Genomic DNA, 23699 nt, shown 5'->3' on the forward strand with positions numbered 1-23699 from the left:
CAAAATTGCTGTGACATGAATTACTTGAAGTGAAAGCTGTTCTTTATCAAAGGAGCTTTGATGTAGGCCTAGTAACAAGGATTTCCCTTAATAGCTGGCACTTGTCAAATGCTTGTAGCTTGTTGAGAAAATAGCTTCTGGTTCTCCCAAAGTTGTCTCCTGTGTCAGACCTTTTTAATCTGAATGTGTTGCTTTGGGCAAATGTGCTGAGTGGTTATCTGCAGTAAGTGTTAGCACCATGTGTAAATATGAGAAACGAACTGATTTACAAAAAAGAAAAGGGTAAAGTTTTCAATTTCAACATTAAAAAAACAAAACCCAAACTGTAATAAACACAGGCCATAAACATTGTTGGAGTTTATCTGAAAATAGTTTCCTAGGCATATTTTTAATTTATTTTTCTGAGGTACGTATAGGCCATAGAAGAAGATTCAGATGCATTTACTGCTAAATTATATTTGTCAGAATGTATATTATTCATTGCTGGCCCCTCCTTTCATTGCTTTGGGGCTGGTATTGAGCTTTTGAATTTTAGTTTTCATCATGTGTATTCTTTTTTGCAGTGCTTATTTTTCTGATATTTCATAGGAATGCAGTATCTGGATTTATAACAACCATGGCTGTGACAAGTTCTGTATTTCCTACATGGATTGGTATGATTTCAGCAGATGAGAATTTTGTGTATGACAAAGCTTTCTGCTTTTCTGACTCTACCATTACTAGAAAATTATTTCTGGCTTAAATAGCTTAACAGCCAATCACTGTTTATCCCACACTAACTATCTTTTAAATTGTGTATCATAGGAAGCACACATTTAATGTAGAGATCAGAATATTTAGTTTCACAAGGGTAAGAAATAAAATACAGAGAATATCATGATATTCTGACTGCTTACAGTAGCATGTATTCTGACAATGCTCCAGAGAACAAAGATTTTGCAGGCAACTTTACCTTTCTTACTAGAGCTGAAAGAAATTATAGGGATGAAAATAACCAGTGGGATTCTTGACAGTTTCTCAAATGTTAAACCAGCTTCGCTCTTTTTTTTTGACCTTGAGCTAAATTCACATGAAAGATGAACAGAATCAGATCTTACCCAATGTAACTAAACTTTCTGAATAGATACACATCTCTGATGCACATCATTTAGTTTATGCAGCATTTTTGGTTGATGCTGCTCTTTAAGATGTACATGTTAAAAAGCTGGTTTCATGCTCTTGTAAGGACACACAAGGACATTGTTTTGGAGCAGCCTTCCCTCCCTGCACTGTTCCTCAAGTCCTGCACCTGTTAGCTGCCATTCTGCACCATGTGTGACATACTGCACTACTTCTCCTCTGAACTCACTTGTAGCAGCCCTTGAAGGATACAAAAGTGCCATAATGTAGAAAAATGGGAAGTCTTAATGGAGTACCCAGGACTGGAATTGTAACTTCAGTTTGTGAATTGTGAAGAACACAGGAGAGAGGAAGATTCCTTGCCAAACCCTGACTATCCTGTACCTGATGTGCAAGGTAGGTAGAGGGGAAGAACAGTGATACTTTACACCTCATCTCCTCTTGTGCTTATTGCTTCATTTTGAGCAGAACATCCCTCTCCCCTTTCTACTATTTCTGATACAAAGTAAACATAAATCCATGGTAAGACTTACATGGTCTTATCTTGGACATGATAGGAAGCTCAGAAGACATAAAACATTTTGGATTTTTGGTATGCTTATTTCCATTCCCCTTGGTTGGCTTGTGTGTCATTAAGAATCAGAAGGGTCAATTAATTGATTGATTAATTAATTAATTGATTATGAAGAGAAGGCTGAACAAATTGGCATCAAAAGAGAAATTATGTGGGAAGCCTACCTAAAACAAGAAATTAATTTATGGCCAAAATTCTGATTTATGCCAGAGAACTCAATTTAGTTGCCTGACATACTATATATACCTTTTCACCTTTTCATTGATTTCAGGGAGAAATGAGTTTACTGGGAACAGAAAAGTGGAATTTTTACAGTGTGGTAATAAATAATACATGTTTCCTGCACATATATAATTTTCTAACTTGATAATCTAGAAAGAGTCTAGCTCTGCTTAGAAACATACAGGAACCTTGTGAAATACCTTGTCTTTGTTTTACAGGTCAAAATTAGCACTTAAAATGTCTGAGTTTGTTTTATCAAATGCATTTTCAATTAGGCAATTTTATTGTTAATTCCTTTGTCATTTTTTTTGTTCCCATTGGCTGTATGCTAATGGCTTTGAGGTGCTGTAGTAAATGATCCATTAATAATAAAAAAATACCTATAAACACCTGAAAAAAAATGTTAGTAAGAATAGAAGATAACTAAAAACATTTACTTGGAAACATCTATTGGAGAAAGCAGAGAAAAAAGTTGAGCAGTGAAAAAACCCCAAACTTTCCCAAGGAAAGGGTTTATATTTTTTTAATATTTCCTTCATATGCAGAAATACCTTTTTATGCTGTTGTCCATTTTTTTTAAAGTATAATGCTTATACTTCTAGTCCAGTAAATGCTAAAAGGTTGCCTGTGTAACAGAATGGCTGAAACTTTCCATGGCCTCTGGAGCCTCCATTCTTACAGAAAAGTAATTGAATTTCCCAAGTTTATATTCTAGTCCCGTAGTTCCTTATTGCATTTGATGTTTGTCCCTGGGGGTTTCTATGCTGTTGCAGCTCCCATTTTTACCATTTTTCTATCATTCCTGCACCTTATTACTTTCTGTTTCCTACTTCAAATTAAAAAAAAAAAAAAAAAAACAAAAAACACAACCAAAAACCAACCAACAAAAATGAAACTAATTCCTTCACTTTGATTGTCTTGAAGAAAATTAGAAAAAATGTGGAATAGACTTCAGCATTGGTATCATTAACTTCTAAAATCACAACTAGCCTCATGAGAAATAATAGTAATTAAAAATCCATCTGCACAAAATGCCCATGCATTTATGTAGCTTGATCTTAAATTTTCCTATTGAGCTCCTCTGTGGAAAGTAGTAAGTATTAGATGAATACCTGACACTTCAGAAGGTGATTATTTATCAGTGAAACAGAATGTTGTAGATGCTGTAGAAATAAGTATGCAAAGGTTCTGACTTCAGTGAGTTGCACCTGGTGATCAGTGATATCTGAACAAATTGGGAATGGAGAGCTGCCTCATTTATTAGGGAGAACCTACCTTAACATGGGTTGGTATGCCTGGGGATATTTTATTTCTTTGAGTCCTAAATTGCTGTGGTCAGCAGGACACAAATAGCTGAAACTCTTGAATTACACAAGGCTTATACACAAGGCTGCTTCCTTGAATTTGGAATTGCTCTGCACATGCAGACAGTGCTGCTGGACATAACTGCAGTTACAGATTCTATACTGTTACAGGGGAATGCACCTGGCAAAACTGCATCTGCTGGTGAGACACGAAGGTCCCTGTTACATCTTTCTGAGGAGGAAACAAAGGAAAGAAAAGAATGAGCATTTAAGAGATCTTGTTTGTTCCATGGCTTTGGAAATGTTATTCACAAGTCTTCTCGCTATCCTTCTGTTTTTCCCTCATGCTGGGGGATGAGAGCTGAGTAGGTGTTTGGCTGTGGGCCAGGGTCAGCCCACCACAGATACCTTCACAGATACAGAGGGACCTCTTGTCATTAGGATTTTCACTCTCCCAAAGGGATATGAGAGTGGCATGTGAAGGAGAGGCTCCTATCAGAAGGTGTCCTGTGAACTAGAAAGGGATTTCAAAAGGAGCAGAGGCCATGCCAAGCATAGAATTATGTAGAATAGCTTTGTAATAGCTCCCAAATACAAGATTTTACACAGAAAAATGTTGGATTCTTACCTCATTTATAAGCAGTGCACTGGCCTGCTGAGGCAGCGTAGGCACATTCCCTGTGTGGCACAGTGAAAAAGGTCACCAAAGTATTCATACAGAGACGTGCCACCAGTCTGTGTTTCCCCATGTTTAAAAGCTTGAGCCTGAATACATCACCTCTTTCAGAATAGAGATTTTCTGAACTTGAAACTTCTGTAAACTGCAAGATATGATGAGGCAATTTTAATTCATGTTAGGAAAATCTTTTGCCACCAAGTTTTTGAGATTATTTTGCTGGAAACAATTATTTATTTTTTAAACATAATTAATGTTGGTTTAGGCAACTGTAGTTGTTTGTGCAAGTTTGTATTTGGGTGTTGTTATGTCTCAGTGCAAGTACAGACTGCTATGTGTATCCTAAGTGGTTCTTTCCCATTCCTCTATATTTTGTGATAATGAAATTAAAGTATTCATTATGCTTATAAATACTTGGAATTGCTGAGAGGGCAGGGAAGAAAAACAGAATTCAGACATGACCAATTTACCAAGTGGTAACAAGTTGTTGCAGGCTAGCCCATCTCTGGTGCTTGATGTTAGCCTGCAGCATACACAAATGAAACTCAAGTTGGTTTAGCCCTTAAGGTAAAGTCAGTCTGATGATTTGGAAGGGATTATATCTTTGAACCCTAATCAGATAATTTCTATTTAGCAACTCTAGTTTTGCTCATAGCCCTGATATGGTGCAGAGGTGCTTTGGGGGATATGACACATCTCAGTTTCACCAAAGTTTTAACTCAAACAGGACTGGGAAATTAAAGGGTTTTGGTCGATTCCAGCTGTTTTTTGATTTAGAGTATAATTTAAAATGATTAATGGATATTGTGCACCACTTGAATTTTCTAAAGTATTTTGTGATGAAATTCTTCTGTTTTGTGGTTTTCCTGAGTAGCCTGGGCAATGTTTCTAAATTCTTCACACTGAACATCCTTTTCGTGGCCTCCTTTTCAAGAATTCATAATTTTCAATGGTGAAATTTTTTATAGCCTCTTGCCTCCAGTGATTTTGTGTGTTTTATAAAGTAGAAAGTTGATATTTGTTTTACATTTTTCACGTTAATCATAATTAACAAAATTGACTCAATTATTCTGGCAGTGCATTAAGTACTGAGTCCTATGCCAGTCCCTTGAATAGGGATATTTTGTGTGCCCCCAGCAATATCTCTGAACATAGTTCTGTGCTGTAGCTACTTGTTGGGGTTTTTTGGTGTGGCTATTTTTTTTTTGGTTGGCTGATTGGTTTTTTGTTTGGTTTGGTTTTGTTTGTTGTTTGTTTTTGGGTTTTTGGTTGTTTTTAAAAAAAATTACATTGACTTTCTGTTTAAAAACATCATAGCCCAGGATAATACATCGCATTAGTATTATCCCAGGAGTTTTCATTCTTTTTCAGATTCCTAAAAATTTGCCAGTGGTAAAGCACTGTGCATTTACTGTCAGAAGGTATGTTTTTCTATTTAAATGCCCTTCAACAATATATTTTAAGTATTCCACACATCTCCAGCAGTCCATGGAAGGGAGTTGAGAATTACAGTATTGCCATACTACTGCTTCCTACTCTTTGTTTTCTTTAATTAAAACTATTTGATCAGATTTAGTTTAACAAGGGCAGGTGCTGGATTCTGCACCTGGGATGGGGCAGCCCAGGCTGTTTGCATAGACTGGGGAATGAGAGACTGGAGAGCAGTGCCATGGAAAGAACCTGGGGGTTGATGTCAAGTTGACCATGAGCCAGCAGTGCCCTGGCAGCCAGGAGAGCCAACCCTGTCCTGGGGGGATCAGGCACAGCATTGCCAGCAGGGGATTGTCCTGCTCTGCTCTGCTCTGCTCTGCCCTGGGACAACCTCACCTCGAGTGCTGGGAGTACCACAATATAAAAAATATATTAAACCATTAAAGAGCATCCAAAGGAGGGCAGCCAAGGTGATGAATGGCCTTGAGGAGATGCAGTATGAGGAGCTGCTGAGGTCACTTGGTCTGTTCAGCCTGGAGGAGACTGAGAAGAGACCTCATCACAGTTTACAGCTTCCTCAGGAGGGGAAGCAGAGGGGCAGATACAGATTTCTTCACCTAATGACCTGTGACAGCACTTGAGGAAACAGCATGAAGCTGAGTCAGGGGAGACTTAGATTGGATATCAGAAAAAGCTTCTTGTGTTGGGTTGATGTGGCCAGAAATGTGTATTCTATCAGCATCTGTTAAAACCAGGTGGGGTAGTGATTCCTGATCTCAGTGGCACATATTATCTGCTAATGGGCCATCTTTAAGACTAGGTGGGGCAGTCATCTTTATCTTTTCCACAACCCATCCTTGCTCCAGGAAGATATCATCTGCTGCTGAGCCATTCAGTCCCACTGTATAACTGATAAAATTACATCATCCCACTGGGAGATGATCCAGCCAGGGGGAGGAGCTGAGCCTTTCCTACCTAGATAAAAACTGAAATTCTGGACAGCAAGGTACCTTCTTTCCACTGGAATCCAGAGAAGAATCTGGACCTTTCTACATCATCCCTGGACCTTTGGAGGAAGGCTGCACCCTTTTACAGGAGCACTGCTTCAGCTAAACCACATCTGCCATTACAGGAGGACTGTAGCCACCATTTAATGGGACTGCTACCAACACCCTGACTGACTGACGGGTGTCAGGTTGTATTCTGACTCTGTCAGGGTTGGGATTGTTTTTTTGTAATACTGTATTTCTATTTTAATTTTCCCAGTAAAGAATTGTTATTCCTAATGCCCATATCTTTGCCTGAGAGCCCCTTAATTTCAAATTTATAATAATTTGGAGGGAGGGGGGTTTACATTCTCCATTTCAGAGAGAAGCTTCTGCCTTTATTGGCAGACACCTGTCCTTCAAACCAGGACAGTTCTTCACCCAGAGGGTGGTTGGGCACTGGAACAGCCCCCCAGAGAAGTGGTCACAGCATGAAACCTGACACAGCTCAAGAGGCGCTGGGACAACACTATCACTCACATGGTGTGAGTTTTGGGGATGTCCTGTGCAGGGCTAGGAGCTGGACTCGAAGATCCTGATGGGTTCCTTCTCGCTCAACATATTCTGTGATCCTATGATCCTATTATATTGTAAATTAAAACTGGATATTCATGTTAATGAGAGGAATGTTACATTTGTCTTTACAAACAAGTTGTAGATCTGTTGGTAGTTAAAGTTAGCACCTAGAGATAAAAGAAACAATGGGAGAGATTACACTGATTGATGAATGGAAAAAGAGATTTGCCTTTACAAACAAACTAGGTTTTCTGGTAAATGAAATTGGGTAACAGAAGATGAAAGAAGCAACAGGGGGAAACTATGAATTCTACAAGAATTAAAAATTAAAAGGGAGGGTTATACATTAGAGGGAAATGTCAGGTGTCAGGCGTTCCGGGAAGTCTGTGCCTCTCGAGTACCTCAGCCAACGGGGAAAGAGAGAGGGAAAAGCGGCTGGGAAATTAAGATAAAAAGGGAGGCTGTGTCCCCCAAAAATTTGAGAGATCCAGGGGAATGCCCCATGGCCTCTCCCTTTATTCGAATAAAGCAAAAAGGACTCCTCTGTCTCCTTTTTGGACATAAACCTCTGGTGTTTGTGGATTAATTTTCCTTACATTAATATAACAGTTAAGTGAAATATTAATATTGAATTAAACAACTTCATTCTCTAGAGAAACTTAAAAAGACAATGCCAGTGGGAGTGCAGCCTTCAGTCATGGAAACCTAAGGGCAGGACTCAAATTTTCAACACCTACATGATGGCTGAGCTTGCTGGCCACAGCACACTGCCCTGAAGCTCAGGGCTGTTATTGCATCACCTCTCTACAAACTGCTCTTAGAAACACCCCTAATCCCACTGCATATGCACTTCAGTGTCTTTGGGGCACAAAGCACATTTGAGCTCAGTGATGCTGCCATTCTGAACTTCCTCTTCAATCTCTACTTAAGATTTATTTTCCCAATGGAAAAATGTAAAGTGGGATTCAATATACCCTGCTTTAGACATCAATCACAAGGTGTCCTTGGCAGAGCTGAGTGTCCAGATCTCTTGTTAAAGTCAGTGCAGTGCAGTGATATCAGTGGCATTTAGGATATGTTTTGCCTTGCTGGGATGATTATTATACTAGACTCTTTGCTTGAATTTGTTCCAGCACCAGTGCAAGCAACTGACAGGGACTGTTCTAAGTGATGTTAGAATCATTTTACAGGAACAGGCAAATGTTGGGTCTGTGTCTGCAGGCAAATACAGATACATTTTAATATTGGTGTTGATAAATATGTTCCTCATCCTTAATTAGAAATTACTGTTAACCACATTGTTGAAAAGATAAATTTTTATGAAGTCACATATTTGGCATAGTGTCTGAATGGATTTGGGGGGTTTGCAGGGCTGCCTTTCATTTTTCAGACCATTGCATTTTTAAGATGGAATTTGAAGAGTAGAGTTTGAAATTAAATTTAAAAAAAATACACACAAAAACCCCCTACCTCAAACAAAATAGAACAGCAAAGCAAAACCAACTGTTTTAATGCAACACAAACTTGTTTCTGAGAATTGCATGAGAAGTTGATAGTTCAGGGATTTGTGTAATGCTAAGATTTTGACTGATGCATCGTTATTCATGCTCAGGACAGATATTCACATTACTCCACAGCAGTCTGCTTTTTGTAAAGATAATACACAAAGTTTTAAATCTATTAGAAGTACATCTTCCTCAACACACACAGAGGTTTATTAGGTGTAAATCCTCGCTCCATACCAGAGTCTCCTCAGCCATGCTGAGGAGCCCTCATTGCCCTCACAGCAGCAGAGCTGGGAATTTGTGTCACTGTGGCATTAGAGCTGGCCAAGGTGGCCATGGAAATGCACAGATGGAGGTTCCTGGGCTGTCAGAAATGGTTTCCCAGGGGCCAACTGGACCAGGGCAGTGACCCTTCCCCTCCACTCAGCACTGGTGAGGCCACACCTCAAATCCTGTGTTGTTTTAGGCCCCTCAGTACAAGAAGGACATTGAGGGGCTGGAGCAAGTCCAGAGATGGGCAATGGATCTGGAACACAGCTCTGATGGCAGCTGAGAGAGCTGGGGTTGTTTGGCCTGGAAAAAAGTAGTCTCAAGGGGGACCTTACTGCTCTCTGAGCAGTACTATATCTCCCTGAAAGTCTTGCCCAAACAGGTTCTTTCACCTGGTGTGCAAGAGGCCAATCCACACAGAGTTGAGGTATTTGGTTTATTTACAGTTCTGTGCAGAAAGGGGTGCTGGATGGCAAATCCAGCATGACTACCAAAACTTTTCACTATTTATACATTTTAGCAAGGGCACTAGTGTTCGTTTGTTAGAAGTTACTTAGTTCTCTTATTAATTTGTGTTCTATTTTCCATTGGTTAATGATTCTCTTGCTTCTCATGTTAATTAGTCTTTCTCTTCCTTTGAGTTGGTGGGTTTCTTGAGTCATGATTTTCCACTGCTGGAGTTACCTTTTACCCCATGGGAGTTTATTCATTACAATTATTGTTGGCCTTATTAGTTTCTTCCTTATCTCAGGGGCTCTGCCAAATGTCCTTGTGGCCCATAAATTCTGCATTCTTTGTGTCCACTGTCAGTGGCACATCCTTCTTCCCAAGCTCTTTGTTAACCTTCCCCTAGGTCTCAGATCATTGAAGCATATCCAGCACCAAACCTTATCAAGACAAGTATTTTTTCTTTCTAATGCCTGGACATCACTTAGACCTTGTTAGCTGCTATCTAATTCATAGATTAAGTCTCATTTCTTGTTGATTAGGCTTGAAGGTATACAAAGATCAGATGTCAAAGAACATCTTAAAATTTTTTTTTTACATATTCCACATTTTGGAGCTAAAGAAGATTGGAGCCAGATGCAGGTTGGCCTCATCTCAGGATGACAGGAACAGAGGACATGGCCTCACGCTGTACCAGGGGAGGTTTAGGTTGGACATCAGGAAGAATTTCTTCACAGAAAGGGTGATTGAACACTGGAAGGGGCTGCCCAGGGACTGGAGTCAGCATCGATGGAAGTGTTCAATAAACTCCTGGATGTGGCATTTAGTGCCATGGTTTTGGTGACATGGTGGTGTTTGGTCGTAGGCTGGACTCCATGATCTTGGAGGTTTTTCCAGTGTAAATGATTCTGTGATTCTGTGGAAAGGAAAGATGGCAGGGAAGGCTCTCTTGGCTCTTCTCATGCCAGATGAGTTGGGACAAGGCACAGGGCACAGGGCACAAGGCACAAAGCACAGAGCACAGGGCACAGAGCACAGGGCACAAAGCATAAAGCACAGAACACAGGGCACCGCCTCTGCAGCACACCCGGGCCGGCGAGGCCGAGCCGGGCCTGGCCCGGAGCCCTGAGGCGGCACCGCGCAATGCCGGACCCCGCGCGCGCCCCGCCGCGTTCCGCCCGAGGCCGTTTCGCCGCGCACAGCCCTGGCCGCGCCGCCGCTTCCGGTGCGGCGCGTTTCCCTTTCCGGCCGTGCGGGAGCAGCCATGGCGTCGCGCAAGGAAGGCGCGGGCGCTGCTGGCGGCGGCTTCGGCGCCGCTAAGGGCAAAGGCAAAGCCGCCGCCGCGGGAGACTCGGCCGTCAAGCAAGTGCAGATCGACGGGCTGGTGAGCACGGGGCCCGGGGCCTCCGCGGGCGGGGGGTGGGCGGGGTGGCCTCGTGGAGCCGCCGGCGGGGCCTGTCGGTGGGGCGGTGCCGCGGCGGAGCCTCGTGTCCTGCCGGGACCGGCGCTTCCTCAGAGGCGAGAACCCTCCGACCCCTGCCCGGCTTCCCGGCTGTGGCCAGGCCTCCCGTGCTTGTCCCTGGTGAGGGGAGCGGCTCCGCCCTGTGTAAGCAAAGGCCGGGCCAGGGCAGAGCGAATTGTCCTTAAATGTCCCATTTCGGCTTTCATACCTCATATTCATACCATACACCCGGAAAATTCCGCAGGTGTAAGGGCTGAGCAGCACGGTGGGTTTTTCCTTGACCTATTGTGCTCTTTGCATTTTCTGTCAGGGCTGTCAGGAACTACTGCGTTTGCTTAAGGAGAAATAAAATAAACTGACGGCTTGAAGGGACTTAGCAGAAAGCAGAGTCATCCTAATACAATCCATGCAGGCCTAAAGTGGCAGAGCATCTACTAAAGTTGGTTCTGTGCTTCTGCTGGATCTTTTTGAGTTGGTTCACGTCTTAGAGAGCTGGTAATACTCTTAACGATACAAGGAAAAAAGTTGTTTCTTAAGGATGGAAACATTGCTAGTTTCTTCATTATATTTGCCAAGTGTCAACAGAACACTGTACAGCTGAAGTGTGAAGGAGAGAGTTGGTACCCTGGTTATGAGAAAGCAGATCATAGTTTTGAGACAAACTTTGAAGCCTGCTTGGCATTATTAGTGTAGTCTTCAGTTCTTATCCTGGAGATGTACAGTATAGTAGATATTTGGGAAGAATAAGGATAATTTATTTATGTATAGTAGGGCTTGTGAAAGAGAAAATTTGAGTCAGATTTTTTCTGCCCTGTTCTCTCCAACTATATGTGTGCCTGTGGCTTTGGTGCATGGAGCATTTCAAAGGAGTGGTGAAAACTAACCAGTTGTGAAATGTTCCTTAAAACCCAGTGTAGATAGCAGGCTGCTCCTGCTGCACTCTGCTGCCATATACTTTGGTAACAGCTGGTAAATTTATTTTGCTCTTGATTTTTCTCTATCAGACATATAATCTGCTTTGTGAACTGCTGTTGATTCAGATCAAGTGTGAGTGGCCCTGATGCTCTGCTTCTGACAGTCCAGCAAATGCTTATGATTTTTTTCTGTTTCATGCTTTTTTTTTTTTTTTTCTTTCTCCTTGTATTTTCTTCTGGTACAGCACAGTGGTGTCTCACATGGAGTCAGTAGAGAGGGAGGTGATTTATTGGGAATTGTGAAACCTTTCAGCTTTCTACCTCCTGAAGATGTCTCCTAGGCAAAGTGTTCTCAGGACATTGGCATTGGTTCATAAACTGTGACATTCTGTCATGGAGAGAAATGTTGGCATAAATTTGCTTGCTTTGCAAACAAAGTGGCTTTTGTTATGAGTCCTTCACATATCTTACTGAAATTCTTCTGCAGTGTTTCTGATACGTCACTGAATAAAATGTCTTGTGTGCTTTCACAAAGTAGCAAGACTTCATCAGTCATCTGGATGAAGACTGGGGTGATCACATGTCAAGAATTCTGAATTCTCGTGGGCATCAGGGGAGTTGGTGATCTCTTTCTCTTCACTGGTGTCTCACCTCTTGGCAGTGTCACAATTAATCCTTGAAATGGGGCTGCTTTGAAAGCAAAGGCATGCTTAGGTAGATTGCTTTGAGTCTGTGAGTGCAAAATAGAAGATACATCAGTCATCTCTCTATGTGAGAATATGAAAGTATGTTTTGAAAGCTTGGTATTTCAGAGGAACAGTAAAGTAAACAAAACCCCAGTATTTGTAGTGAAAAGAAGTTCTAAATGTCAGAATGTTACCTTAAAACATAGTATGTAATGATGCAGCAATATTTACTTTTCAAGCCTCTTTTAAAAATCTGGTACAGATAGAGCATTCTGGCAACTCCTTTCTTGTTTTAATCTGTTCAATTTCTTAGTAAATAAATGTAGGTTGAAAATGGGTTCCAGTGTAAGTGGTCTAGTCTTTCTAAGAAATTAGAAAATGCAGGGTGAAAGATAACCCTCCAGAAGAACATTATAAAACGTGGTTTTTCTTCAGATGAGGTGTAAGAATTCATGCATTTGTTTTTGGCCATCCTGACAAAAAGATCAGATTAAGTGCCACGTATTGCATCCTGTTGTCTTTGCTTCCTGTTGTAGAAATTTGAATAGAAATGCCATGATGTTTTCTCCAGTCAAGTAGCCTAAAGAAAACTTGTGTTTACAGTAGTGAGCAGGCTTGGGAAAGAGTGGCTGGTGGAAAAGAGCCTGGGGGTGCTCATTCACAGTAGCCAGGCATGAGCCACTGTGTGTGCCCAGGTGTCCAAAGCAACCCACGGCATCCTGGCCTGGATCAGGAGCAGTGTGGCCAGCAATGATTGTCCAGGGCAGTGATTGTTCCCCTGCATGCAGCACTGGTGAGGCTGCACCACAAATCCTGTGTTCAGTTTTGGGCTCTTTGCTACAGGAAAGTCACTGAGGCCCAGGGGAGGCCTTAGCACTCTCTACAACCCCCTGGAAGGAGAGTGTAGCCAAGTGGGGGGTTGGTCTCTTCTGCGACGTAACAAGTGATGGGACAAGTGGAAATCGCCTCCGGTTGGTAGAGGGGAGGTTTAGATTGGATATTAGGAAAAATTTCTTTACTGAAAGGGTTGAATATTGGAACAGGCAGCCCAAGATGGTAAAATCACCATTCCTCAAAAGTGTTTGAAAAAACATGCAGACATGGCACTTAAAGACATGGTTTTTTGGTGACTGCTGTGGTGGGGTTGGGTTGATGGTGCGACCTGATGAACTTAAAGATCTTTTCAATGTAAACAATTCCCTGATTCTATGATTATCACAAGCTATCAGAAATAATTGTACAGAAATGCTATAATTTGCTTACCCTTTTTATTTTTATATATTTTTTTTTTTTTGCAAGAGGTGTTGATGGACTCAGGTTTTTTGTATTTAGAAATTCTTCAATGGGAGCCAAATGTTTTGTAATTTAGCTGCTGAAGTTAATCAGATTTGGTTCACTGATGTTGTAGTCTTTTCTTTCAGTAAGGTGCGATAAATTTCAAACTATAAGCTGATGGGTTTTACAGCATAAGAAATAACTATTCCTTTGAATGAGTTTTAGGTTAAGGGAAGATTCTAGAGTTTTCAGTTAAGGGAAAGTTCGAGATCTCCATCAAATCTTGGAGACTTCTCTAAAATGCTTCTCTAGTGAAACTTCTGACCCTACTACACTGTCTAAAATTGCAGTTATGGAGGACTTCCTTGGCATATTTATGCATTTCTCATGTTTTTAGTAGTGATATCAGGCAACATAGAAAACTGTGAAGGCAGAAGTGAACTGGTGTATCATTGAATGATATAAGATCTGGTAGGGTAAGTAGTATTTTTACAAGATGAGCATCAAGTTCTGTGTCATTCAGAAATTGAATTAACATCCAAAACCAGATACTCCATGTGGTGGATTGTGGGTTGTGTCAGACCACTAGTATCTAGGTGATGGATATGTGGAAACTTCCTTCTTGAAAATAACAACTGTGGGATGGAAGATGGGGAGCTCTTAGCAAGGCAAGTGTGCTGCCAGGCCAGATAAGTGTTTTTATTAATCACATTTGCCTTCAGAGTAGTTACAAGTCACTGTGTTTTTACTGGGAAGGTGTTTCATTTTCTGCAAATCTTCTGCATGATGTTATTCTAGAAAGGAAGGTAAAAGTAACTAAATTCATGTAACTAAATTCTTAAGCTCCAAAATTACTTTTTTTTTTTAAAATCTTACCCTTGCATTTATTTACACATTCAAAAAATTACATACCCAGGAATGGTTCTGCTGACTGAAAAAGCTTTGCTTATACACCTCTTGCATAGTAATATAACTAAATCCTTAACTAATGCTAAAGCATTAGTATGTGCATTGCTTTAATAATTTAATTAATGGGAATGATGGTTTCTTTTTTACTCAACCACTGCATATGATTTCTTTATACACTTATGTCCATTGCACAAAATATTTACGTATCGTAGGAAGTAGCAGAGTTATGTAGGCTTCTCAAAATGCCTAGAGGTTTCCATTTTTATATCCTCATAACTGCTGATGTGCAGAAGCCTTTATACTGGTAACAAATTGCCATTAAACCTTAGATATTTGTGTAAGTTTGTTTATAGTAAATAGAAACATACATTGGCCAAAACATAATTATGTCAAGAAAATGGTAAGAAGTTGTAGGCCTTGTCCGCATTTGTGCACCACCATCACCAGAGTGGCTATAGTGTCACATTCTCTTGTGTCAGATATCACTGAGTTAATAAAAAATGGTTACTTTAAGCTTCATTTTATCATCCCTGATTCGGTAATGGTGTGGTGTGCTTGGTGCTTTGTGTTCTTATCTATGGTAAGTATATATAGAGGATCGATTTATTTTTTTAGAAAAACATAGATCAGAATTTGTGAGACTACATTTTAGAAAAAACCCCTCACATAGTTATTGAATTCTTTTTCTGTAACTACTCTGTTCATAGTTGTGATACTTAAGTTGCTTCTGAGGGGTTGGGTACATTGGACTGTATCCTCAGCTGTTTGTAGGGAGGAGCCCTTCAGGATATTTGATCACAGTAAATGAAATAAGTTACCATGTTTACTGAAAATCAGTTTCTAAGACTTTTCTTGCAAATGTTTGTGTAAGCACTTTTTAGAATGACAAGTTTTGACACTCTTGAAAGAAAGAAATTAATTTCCATAGTGTTTGAATAATTTTTCTATTAATCTTCATGTATTAACAATGAGTTGCATGAATCTTACCCAGAATAGAACTTCTGACATATCATCTGTGCTTAAATTCAGAAGAGAAAGCATTAATGTGTGCTGGGAGATTGAAACGGCAAGACCCTTCCTGGAATATAACGATTTCCAGACTTAGTGAAATTTCTTGAACTGCAGTGGGTAAAGTACCCATATCATGATGGTCTGAGAAGGCAAATTTCAGTGAGTTTTGTCAGTGGATAGCAGTGCATATGTGCTAACAGAGCACAAACTTTAAATGATTTGCAAGAGTGCAGTGGTGCACTCAGCATCTCCTAACTCCTAAGTGTCATGGTAAGTGTACCCTAGTGAGGCATTTAGAGCTGGAACATCTGGTATTGCTTCATACCATGAAACCAGTGTGCTGACAAAAGGAGTTAATCTAAATGTGGAGGTGCCTTAAATGTCTTGAGCAGTGTTACACTTCAAGACTTTAAGGGGAAAATCTTATTTCAAAACAGGCTTTTCTTTCTTTCGCTGCGTGCAAGGAGAAATAATCCATTGCCCTCTACACTGCTGTCATTAGCAGTTAAAGTTCTTGGGTTTTTGTCCCTCTTCTGTGCATATTGAACTGGTCTCTGGCGTGGTAATGTGTATTCAAAGCTCCTGTGGAAACAGTAGATCATAGTCTTTGGTTGTGTTTATACTGAGGACAAGAGTATTTCCACCAGGTATCTTTCAAATAACGTCCTACCTTTTAGTCTACATCTAAAATGCAGCAGATAATAATCATAACTTTTGTCCTGGCTGGTTAACTTTGACTCCATGTGTTGGGAGGTGACTGGTGATGGCTTTGTTGCTGAGGCAGTGCGTTGTGTCTGCGTGCACACTGAACATAGCTAAATGTTCTCCTTTGGTTTTCAGTTTATTGAAAGAGAATTAGAGCTTTGCAGCTGATGTTCAGTGTGGTGTAGGTGAGGGAAATGCATCCCGAACTGCAGGCCCCAGGGAGAAACCCAGCAGGTACAGATACTGAAAGGCCTTGGTGGTGTGTATGAACTGAGCAACTCCACACCCTATTCAGTCTTAGGACTTTTTCTTCCACTTTTTAAATAAATCTTACAGACCATATGAAAGGCCTTGTAGGAAGAGGAGCAAACTTTTTTTTTTTTGACCCCTAATATTTGAAAAAGGATCATGTATCTTCAACTTATTGTTGTTATAGTTTGCCAGAGATGTTTTTTGGCTATGGTCACTTTGGGTGTTGTTTTTCCTTACACGCACACAAGCTCAAAATACCTTCTCAGTGATGGTACAGTTTTGAGCATACTTTTCTTTCATATTATTTTTAATCTTCCAGCAGTATTAAGATTGCAGAGATGTGATACTGGCTTTACTAACACTGTGTAGAAGTTTAATTAGGTTACCACATAACAGAATAATATCAACTTAATGGAAAGTAAATCAGTTGTTAACATACCAAATTGAAAAAATTCAGGCTTGTGTAATAAATATTCTTGTTAGTATTTTGTATGATTATTCTATAATCTAAACCCAAGACAATAGAGCTTAACTTTCATAATGTCTTTTGTGATGTGCATACACAAAGTTACTTCAGCATAAGTGTGAGAATATTTTTGAATGACTTGTATATGGATTTTTATTTCAGATAAACGTTCTATTAATTTCTTTTGGCTTCATCAAATTTTAAAGTTAATAGGCTTATTTACTCACTGGAGTTTGAAGATATGCCTGGATCTTGCTTTATGCATGCAATAACAGGCTAATTCTCTTTTGTAAATATTTGGGTTTTTTCTGGAAAGTGAGTGTTAGAATGTTGCTTTGAGCACGTAATGCTTCTTGGTCTTTGTTCAATTCACACCTTTTGTCCTGCTTTGCAGTGTGTTTGCTGCACATCCTTCCTGTTCCTTGGAGCCCATATCTGTGCAAGAAGCAATCTGCATACCCCTTCCTGTTTAGCAAGTTGTTTGGTGTTTAGGAGCTTGGAGGTGTAAATAATTTACCAATATTTGGGGATTTTTTCATGCATACCTGAGAAAAGTGTGCAGTCTGACAAAATCCTTCATCACTGCAGGGCTGAGTTTTGAGCTCTTAGGTCTCAGGGGTTTTTACTCGTTATTATCAATGTAAAAAAAATAACCATTTTAAAGCTCTTTAAACTTTAGATAAGATGTAGGATATTTACTGCAGCTGTCTTCACTCCTTGGAAACAATTCAATAAGCCATACTGCCTTCTCCATTGGCACTCTCAGTGATAAAATTAGGATGGTTGTTTTTAATCTCATTGTCACAGTAGCTGTTATTAGAAATGGAACTCTTCTGGAATTGATTTTCACATGGCAATGTTCAGATGATGATACAAAGGCAAATCTCTGTTTGAAAGTTGGGAAATCTGAAGCAAGAATTGACATTCATGGTTTGAGCTTTTTTTTCCTCAATTTTATAGCTCTAAGTCATCAGGAAAACTGAGACTCCATGTAGGCTTGGTTCTCTGGATTGCACTAGCTGTTACTAGGAGGATCTGTCTCTGTTGCAGCCCCTTAGCACATAACCAAGTGTTTGCCAGAAAGGCTGAGTGTTTCAATGTGGAAAAAATTATTGTGCAAAAAGTTATAAATCATTAAAATGATATGGAAGTCACGTCCGGTAGGGATTTTACTGGTTACTTGAAAGCATCTGTTGAATGCATATAGAAGTCATTCTTTAAAGACACACCCTTAAATAGCATATTCCACTTTCATTGTGCAGGGTATGTTTTTTGGAAGAGCCCCCCACTCCCTCCTCCCCATCTTAGTCTGCTCTACTTTGCTAATTTTTGAAGGTCAAATAGATAAAGGCAACTGTCTTGCTGTTTTTCTTCTGCTTCAAAATGGTAGCAGTCTGGCACAATCTGATTGAAGAGTAGGGTGTTAAATAAAATTGCTGCTGCTGCTTTTGGCTGTCATCTTTAAATCTTTTTATAGGAAGCTGCTAGAAGTTGATGCTGAAGAAAACCTTATACTTGCAATACACTCCTCGCTTGGTGAGTGCCATGAATTTTGAACAATGGTGATTCACTAATACACAGAACATATGTATCGACTGTATGTTGAAGTATAAATGTAAAGCTCTGAGCAGAAACTGTTGAAACTGTGCCTGTCTCTACTGCTTCTATATAATTTCCATATGTTGTGCTCTGAAGGAGTATATACATCAGCTTTTGTTCTTGAAATGATGGCTGAATATTGAATTCATTAAAAATAATAAATATGAATTATATTGGCAATTTGCAAAAACTGCCTGAAATACTGAATGTTTTCAAAAGTTTTTTATTCAGTCGGATTTGAGAAATAGAAGGAATAATATACTGAGTAGTCCTGGGGAAATGCTCCATCCCACTTGCAACCAGCAGAATTGTGGCTGTTAATCTCATTACATCCCTCTCACTGCCCCTGACAGTGTGCTAATAACGTCTAATGCCCTGTCACTCACACGATTGAGGTCCTGGGGCTGTCTTACAGAAGTGTTCCTGTAAGGATGTGACTCTACAGTGCCCGTGGCCTTGATGGTTTCCATGGGAATGTGCATGAGTCCATGTACTGTGAAATGTGTTATCAAACTTTGTATTGCAGAGAACTGCATTTTACCAGCGTGTGAACGCAGCAATGGGGAGTTTCAATACACACATAATGGTGCATTTTTGCTTACACTGAGGCAATATTAAAGTGTGCTAATGGCTTGTGTTTAACCCTGGAGATGGCTGTTAACCTGAACTGCTGTGAAACTCAGATGTAGTGGGACAAAAATGAAGAAGAGATTGGTCTATTAGGTAACACACACCTTGATTAACATTCAGTATTTTTCTGTGTTTTAATAACCTTTGCTTTTCTCCACTGTTTAATTAGTTTTTCCTTTGATGTACTGCAGTTTGTATTTAACTGCTTCCTTTTGCAAGAACAAGCAGCTCACTTGGACATGAGTAAATAAATGACTTAAACAGATATTTCATGGTACCTACAAGACATTAGCTGATGAACATAAATTCCTGGCAGAGTCAAGGAAAACCGCAGCCTATGAAAACCCAACACGCCTCTAGCCAAAACTCAGTAATCTTCCCTTCTAATGTTGTGCTTGTGCAGAAACAGGCTTTGTGTCTTTACTATTTCAGTTCTTTAGTCTGAACTCCACATACCTGTGGAGTCTTGTCTCAGTTTGTCTTTTCCATTTTATATTTGCATATTAACCAGTTTTAGTTCTAGTTATTGAGAAATGGTCTCTTTCATGTTCTGTGTCTGGTTTTACATGAAATCAGTAATATTTTTGTAATTTGAAGTAGCTTTTTTAATAGTCTATGATTAAAAAAAAATAGAAATATTTGTGACTTTGAAAGTATCCCAGTAATAAAATAAGTAAGCAGCTAACCCATGTTTGGAGCAGCTGAGTTTGCTTCCAGTGAGTGAACAGCATGCGTGTCAATCACTTGGCAGTGTCTGTAGGAATCTGGGCTTGCACTGTGGGAACAACCACCTTGGCTGGAAGTGGGGGCTGTTGGAAGGTGCAGCTAGGCTGTGTCACTGTATGGAGGGCCCCTTGTTAGAATGATTTTCCCTCTTGCTTTTGGGGAGGTTCTAGAGCTTTTGAATCGCAGCTGTTTGGAAGTGGATCTTAAAAAGAGAAATAAAGCAACTGAAAGAGCAGGTACTTTAGAAGTGTTTCCTGTGGGGCATTTTCGGTGGTGGTTGAAGCTTTGCTTTCAGTTTGTGTTGAGCATGCTGCTAAGCTACACATAATCTGTGCAAGAGTATTCTTGCACAGAAAGTGAAAAATGAGCTGAATGTCTACTTTTTCTAGACTAAGCTTCAGGATAAGCAAGGTACAGCTTTTTCAGCCGTGCCCCAAGCACTGCACATAAGCAGTTAATTTTCAGGAAGAAGTGATAAAATGCTTCTTGGCCTATCTCTGACTCAAATTTGTGCTTTCAGTCAGCCACTTACAGAGATAAAGTGACAAGGGATGTTATATCTGGCTTATTGCTGTGTATGGATATTATCACCTTCTTTGTCGTGTTGGAAAAAAACCCCAGCTAAATGCTGAAGGAGAGTGAGATGGCTATAAGCAAGAGGTAATCTGGAAAACCATATAGATTTCTATAATTACAGGGGGAAATTATTCCTGAACCAAGCAGAAGTGACAGAAAAGACTTGTTAAATCAATAATCTGTTATGATTTGGGTATTTTTCTTTAGCTTCATGTACGTATTGTGGAGCAGAAAGGTTATTGATGTTGCCTCATGCAGTTAAGTCATCTGAAGTCTTGATGTTTACAAACTAAGCAAGCGTTACTGTACCAAAGGATATAATAAGACACTCAGGGAACAAAAAGCTTTGGGTGCTTCTCATGTGCTTCCTAATACTCAAAAATAGTAATATAGTATAAAAGCATGTAACATCATTCCCCCTCATGGTTCAAGATGGACTATTTTCCATTCAATTTAACATGGAGTTTCACAATGGTTTGGTGCTGAGGACTTACATGAGACAAAATCGTCAGACTCCTATAATTTATAATTTCAGTATGAAAATATATGTAGCATCCTCTGCTTGAGGACCACCTCAGATCAATACACATTATTGGTAAATTTAGGCTCAGCTCCAAGAAACCTCTGCTCATACCAAAAGGCTATTTTGATATTTGCACCCAATTGAGATAGTATGAAATGGCATGCATCATTCTGTTATGCTTCCTATGTAATTATTGTTTTTAAGCCCCAAATTTCTGTCAAGTTCAGAAGTAAGATTTTAACATCTGGTGTTGAATTAGCTGATGAGTGACATATAATGTAAGCTTACTATTCCAAGAACTGCATTTACAAAGACTTTATAAATGTTGGTGCTTAGGCTCTAGCAAGTCAAGATAAAGGTAAATTATTGCAGGGTGTTTGAGGTCTTCTGTCCAAAGAATGACTGCAACACTTGCTTGCTAAAACAGTGAGGGCTAGGACTTGTTATTTCTGAAGTTGCTGTTCAAAACAACATTTTTCTGAAGTTACCTTGCTCAGTCTTGGCCTTTGTTTAGATTAAGTATCTTTTTGATAACTTCTCAGGGAATTTTTTTTTTGGCCACCAAACATAGTTATAACTGAAGATATCTGCCAACACAATTACTTTAAGATGTTGAAGGTCTTAATGGAAAACTATTTTGAATTTTTTTTTTTTTTACTTCTTCTGAGATAAAATTGGTTTGACAGCTTTAAGAGCTTTTATTCTAAAGCTAAGTATGAAGAAGGAAAGAAAAAATGTCTAGACATCTGTCATGTCAGAAATGGTCAAAAATGCAGTCCTATTCAATAAGAGAATCTAGAAGAATTCAAAGATCTCTGCAGAGAAGCTGGAATATGCATTTAAGTGAATTAAGTGTCCAGCCTCACATCCAGCAGCACTCCCAAGTCCTTCTGGCAGGGCTGCTCTCATCTGATTCTCCAGCCTGTGTTGGTGCTGGGGTTTGCCCTGACCCTGGTGCAGCACTTTGCCCTTGCTCTTGCTAAACCTCATGTGGTTCCCATGGCTGCTTCTCGAGCCTGTCCAGCTTCCTCTGGATGGCATCCTATCCTTCAGGACTGTCAGCCACACAACTCAGCTTGGTGTTGAACTCAGGCCATGACTTGATGTGGTGGCAACTCTTGTGCCATGAAGGTTCATATCCCACAGCAGTGAGACCAGGATATCAACCTGTTTATTTTGTGCTTCTGACGTGTTACCTGTCACAGTGCTTTCTAGAACTCATTTCTGTGGACTGCCCTGATTAAGATGCAATTTTTAATGTGTGTCTATAAACATCTGTCTCCTTAATCATCTGGAGGAGCGTGTCATATGTATCAAATATATGTTTTCTTACTCTTAATCGTTACAATTATATCTTTAATTTACTTCAGAGTTCCTTTTCTCCTGGCAGGAAAGTTGAATGTCTCTGTTATTGTCTTATCAAGTGGTGCTGTAGCCAGGAGACAAACCAGCTCAAGGCAAATTTTTGCTTGGTCAACTTCCAGAACTTGTCTTTTTAAGTGTAGGATAAGCACTTATCTGTAGTGTGTAAAAACCTCATCTGGAACTATTAAAATGTTAACTCATGTTGCTCATGTTTCATGATATCTGGGGTTTTTTTGTATTTTTTTCCAAGTCTTTGTTTAAAAAGCCATTCCATACTTCAGGATTTCAGAACTGTTTAATTAAATTTCATTTTTGTATAGCTAACTGATAGTTTCAGTGCAACACCAGTTGTAGATTTGTTTTTGGTATATGTTTACCTGGGGAAGGAGACATGGCCACTAAATTAGAGTAAAATGTGGTATGTCTTCATATGGATATTAATTGCTAAACAGTTCAACTCTTTAAGAAGATGTTGATTCTGGGCATCTTTGAAGTTAACACAATTGCCTGAGTCATTGTTAGTAATGACTAACATTGTGATCTATCCATTTGCAAAGCTGCATTATCAGTTCTCTCTTGAATTTAGTTTATGCTATGAGTTTAAGTAAAATTGCTCATGCTGAGACAGTAATGATATAAAATAATATAGAATATAAAAGTTCATGGTTTGAGTTTTAAGAATTTGTCTGGAGAAGGCTACATATGATATGGATATATTCAAAATGTATCACTGTATTCAAAATGTATTGTTAGCAGTCATAGCTTTCAAGACCCTTTGCCAAGCTAAATATTGATCACCCTTGCAGTAGTGTTAAGTACTGAGAGGATGTGAGCATCGTGGCACCTTCCACGTTAATGCTGAAACCGGCTACATAACACAGTTATTTAGTTTCTCTCCCCATCCTCTTCCCCAGATGCTGGCAATTGATGCTAGTGGTTGTGACCACAAAGCTTTCTTGGGTGGCAAAAAATGTTAAGCATTTAAAAAGATCTAAATACTTAATTTAAGACTGTAGATCAGTGTGCTGCATACATCATGTATCCAGTGGGCTAACAGAAGCTCTCTCTTGTTTGATTTCACATGTGTAAGACACAGCACAGGTACTGGAAATCTGGTTTCAATGTGGTGACGTTCAGCTCTCTGGAACACTGTCATAAATGAATCCTCAGTGCTTTGATTTGCTGTTGTTTCTCTTTAGATAAATATAGAAATGTGCATCTTGGTATATTCATGTCCCTACAGTGGGATCTTCACAGGCCCCCCAAAGGCTCACAATACTTCATCTGTGGGTTCGTGTTACATGTTTTTCTGTACTGAGGTACAAACTTTTGAAATAAACAGCTATGATGTTGAGATGTAGCCCAATTTAAAATCTGAGAGTATGCAGTTAAAATATGTATCTTTGATGTTCTTAATAGTTTCAGAATGGCTTTTTAAATTATTTTAGATTTTTTTTAGTATGACCTTCATTCTTAATGTTTGAGCAGTG

The 23699-nt window shown here is 39.6% G+C and overlaps 1 protein-coding gene across 1 annotated transcript in view; it reads left to right on the forward strand.

Moving 5' to 3' along the window:
- The first annotated feature begins 10320 nt into the window (after positions 1–10320).
- EIF3H (eukaryotic translation initiation factor 3 subunit H) overlaps positions 10321–23699 on the forward strand; it is an 85127-nt gene continuing 71748 nt past the window's right edge. The window contains exon 1 of the mRNA XM_056483981.1: positions 10321–10494. Coding sequence (XP_056339956.1) covers positions 10375–10494 — 120 coding nt within the window. The 5' untranslated portion in view covers positions 10321–10374. The remainder of the gene's footprint in view (positions 10495–23699) is intronic.

This window comes from Oenanthe melanoleuca, chromosome 2 (assembly GCF_029582105.1).
Source record: "Oenanthe melanoleuca isolate GR-GAL-2019-014 chromosome 2, OMel1.0, whole genome shotgun sequence".
In the NCBI taxonomy this organism is placed as follows: Eukaryota; Metazoa; Chordata; class Aves; order Passeriformes; family Muscicapidae; genus Oenanthe; species Oenanthe melanoleuca.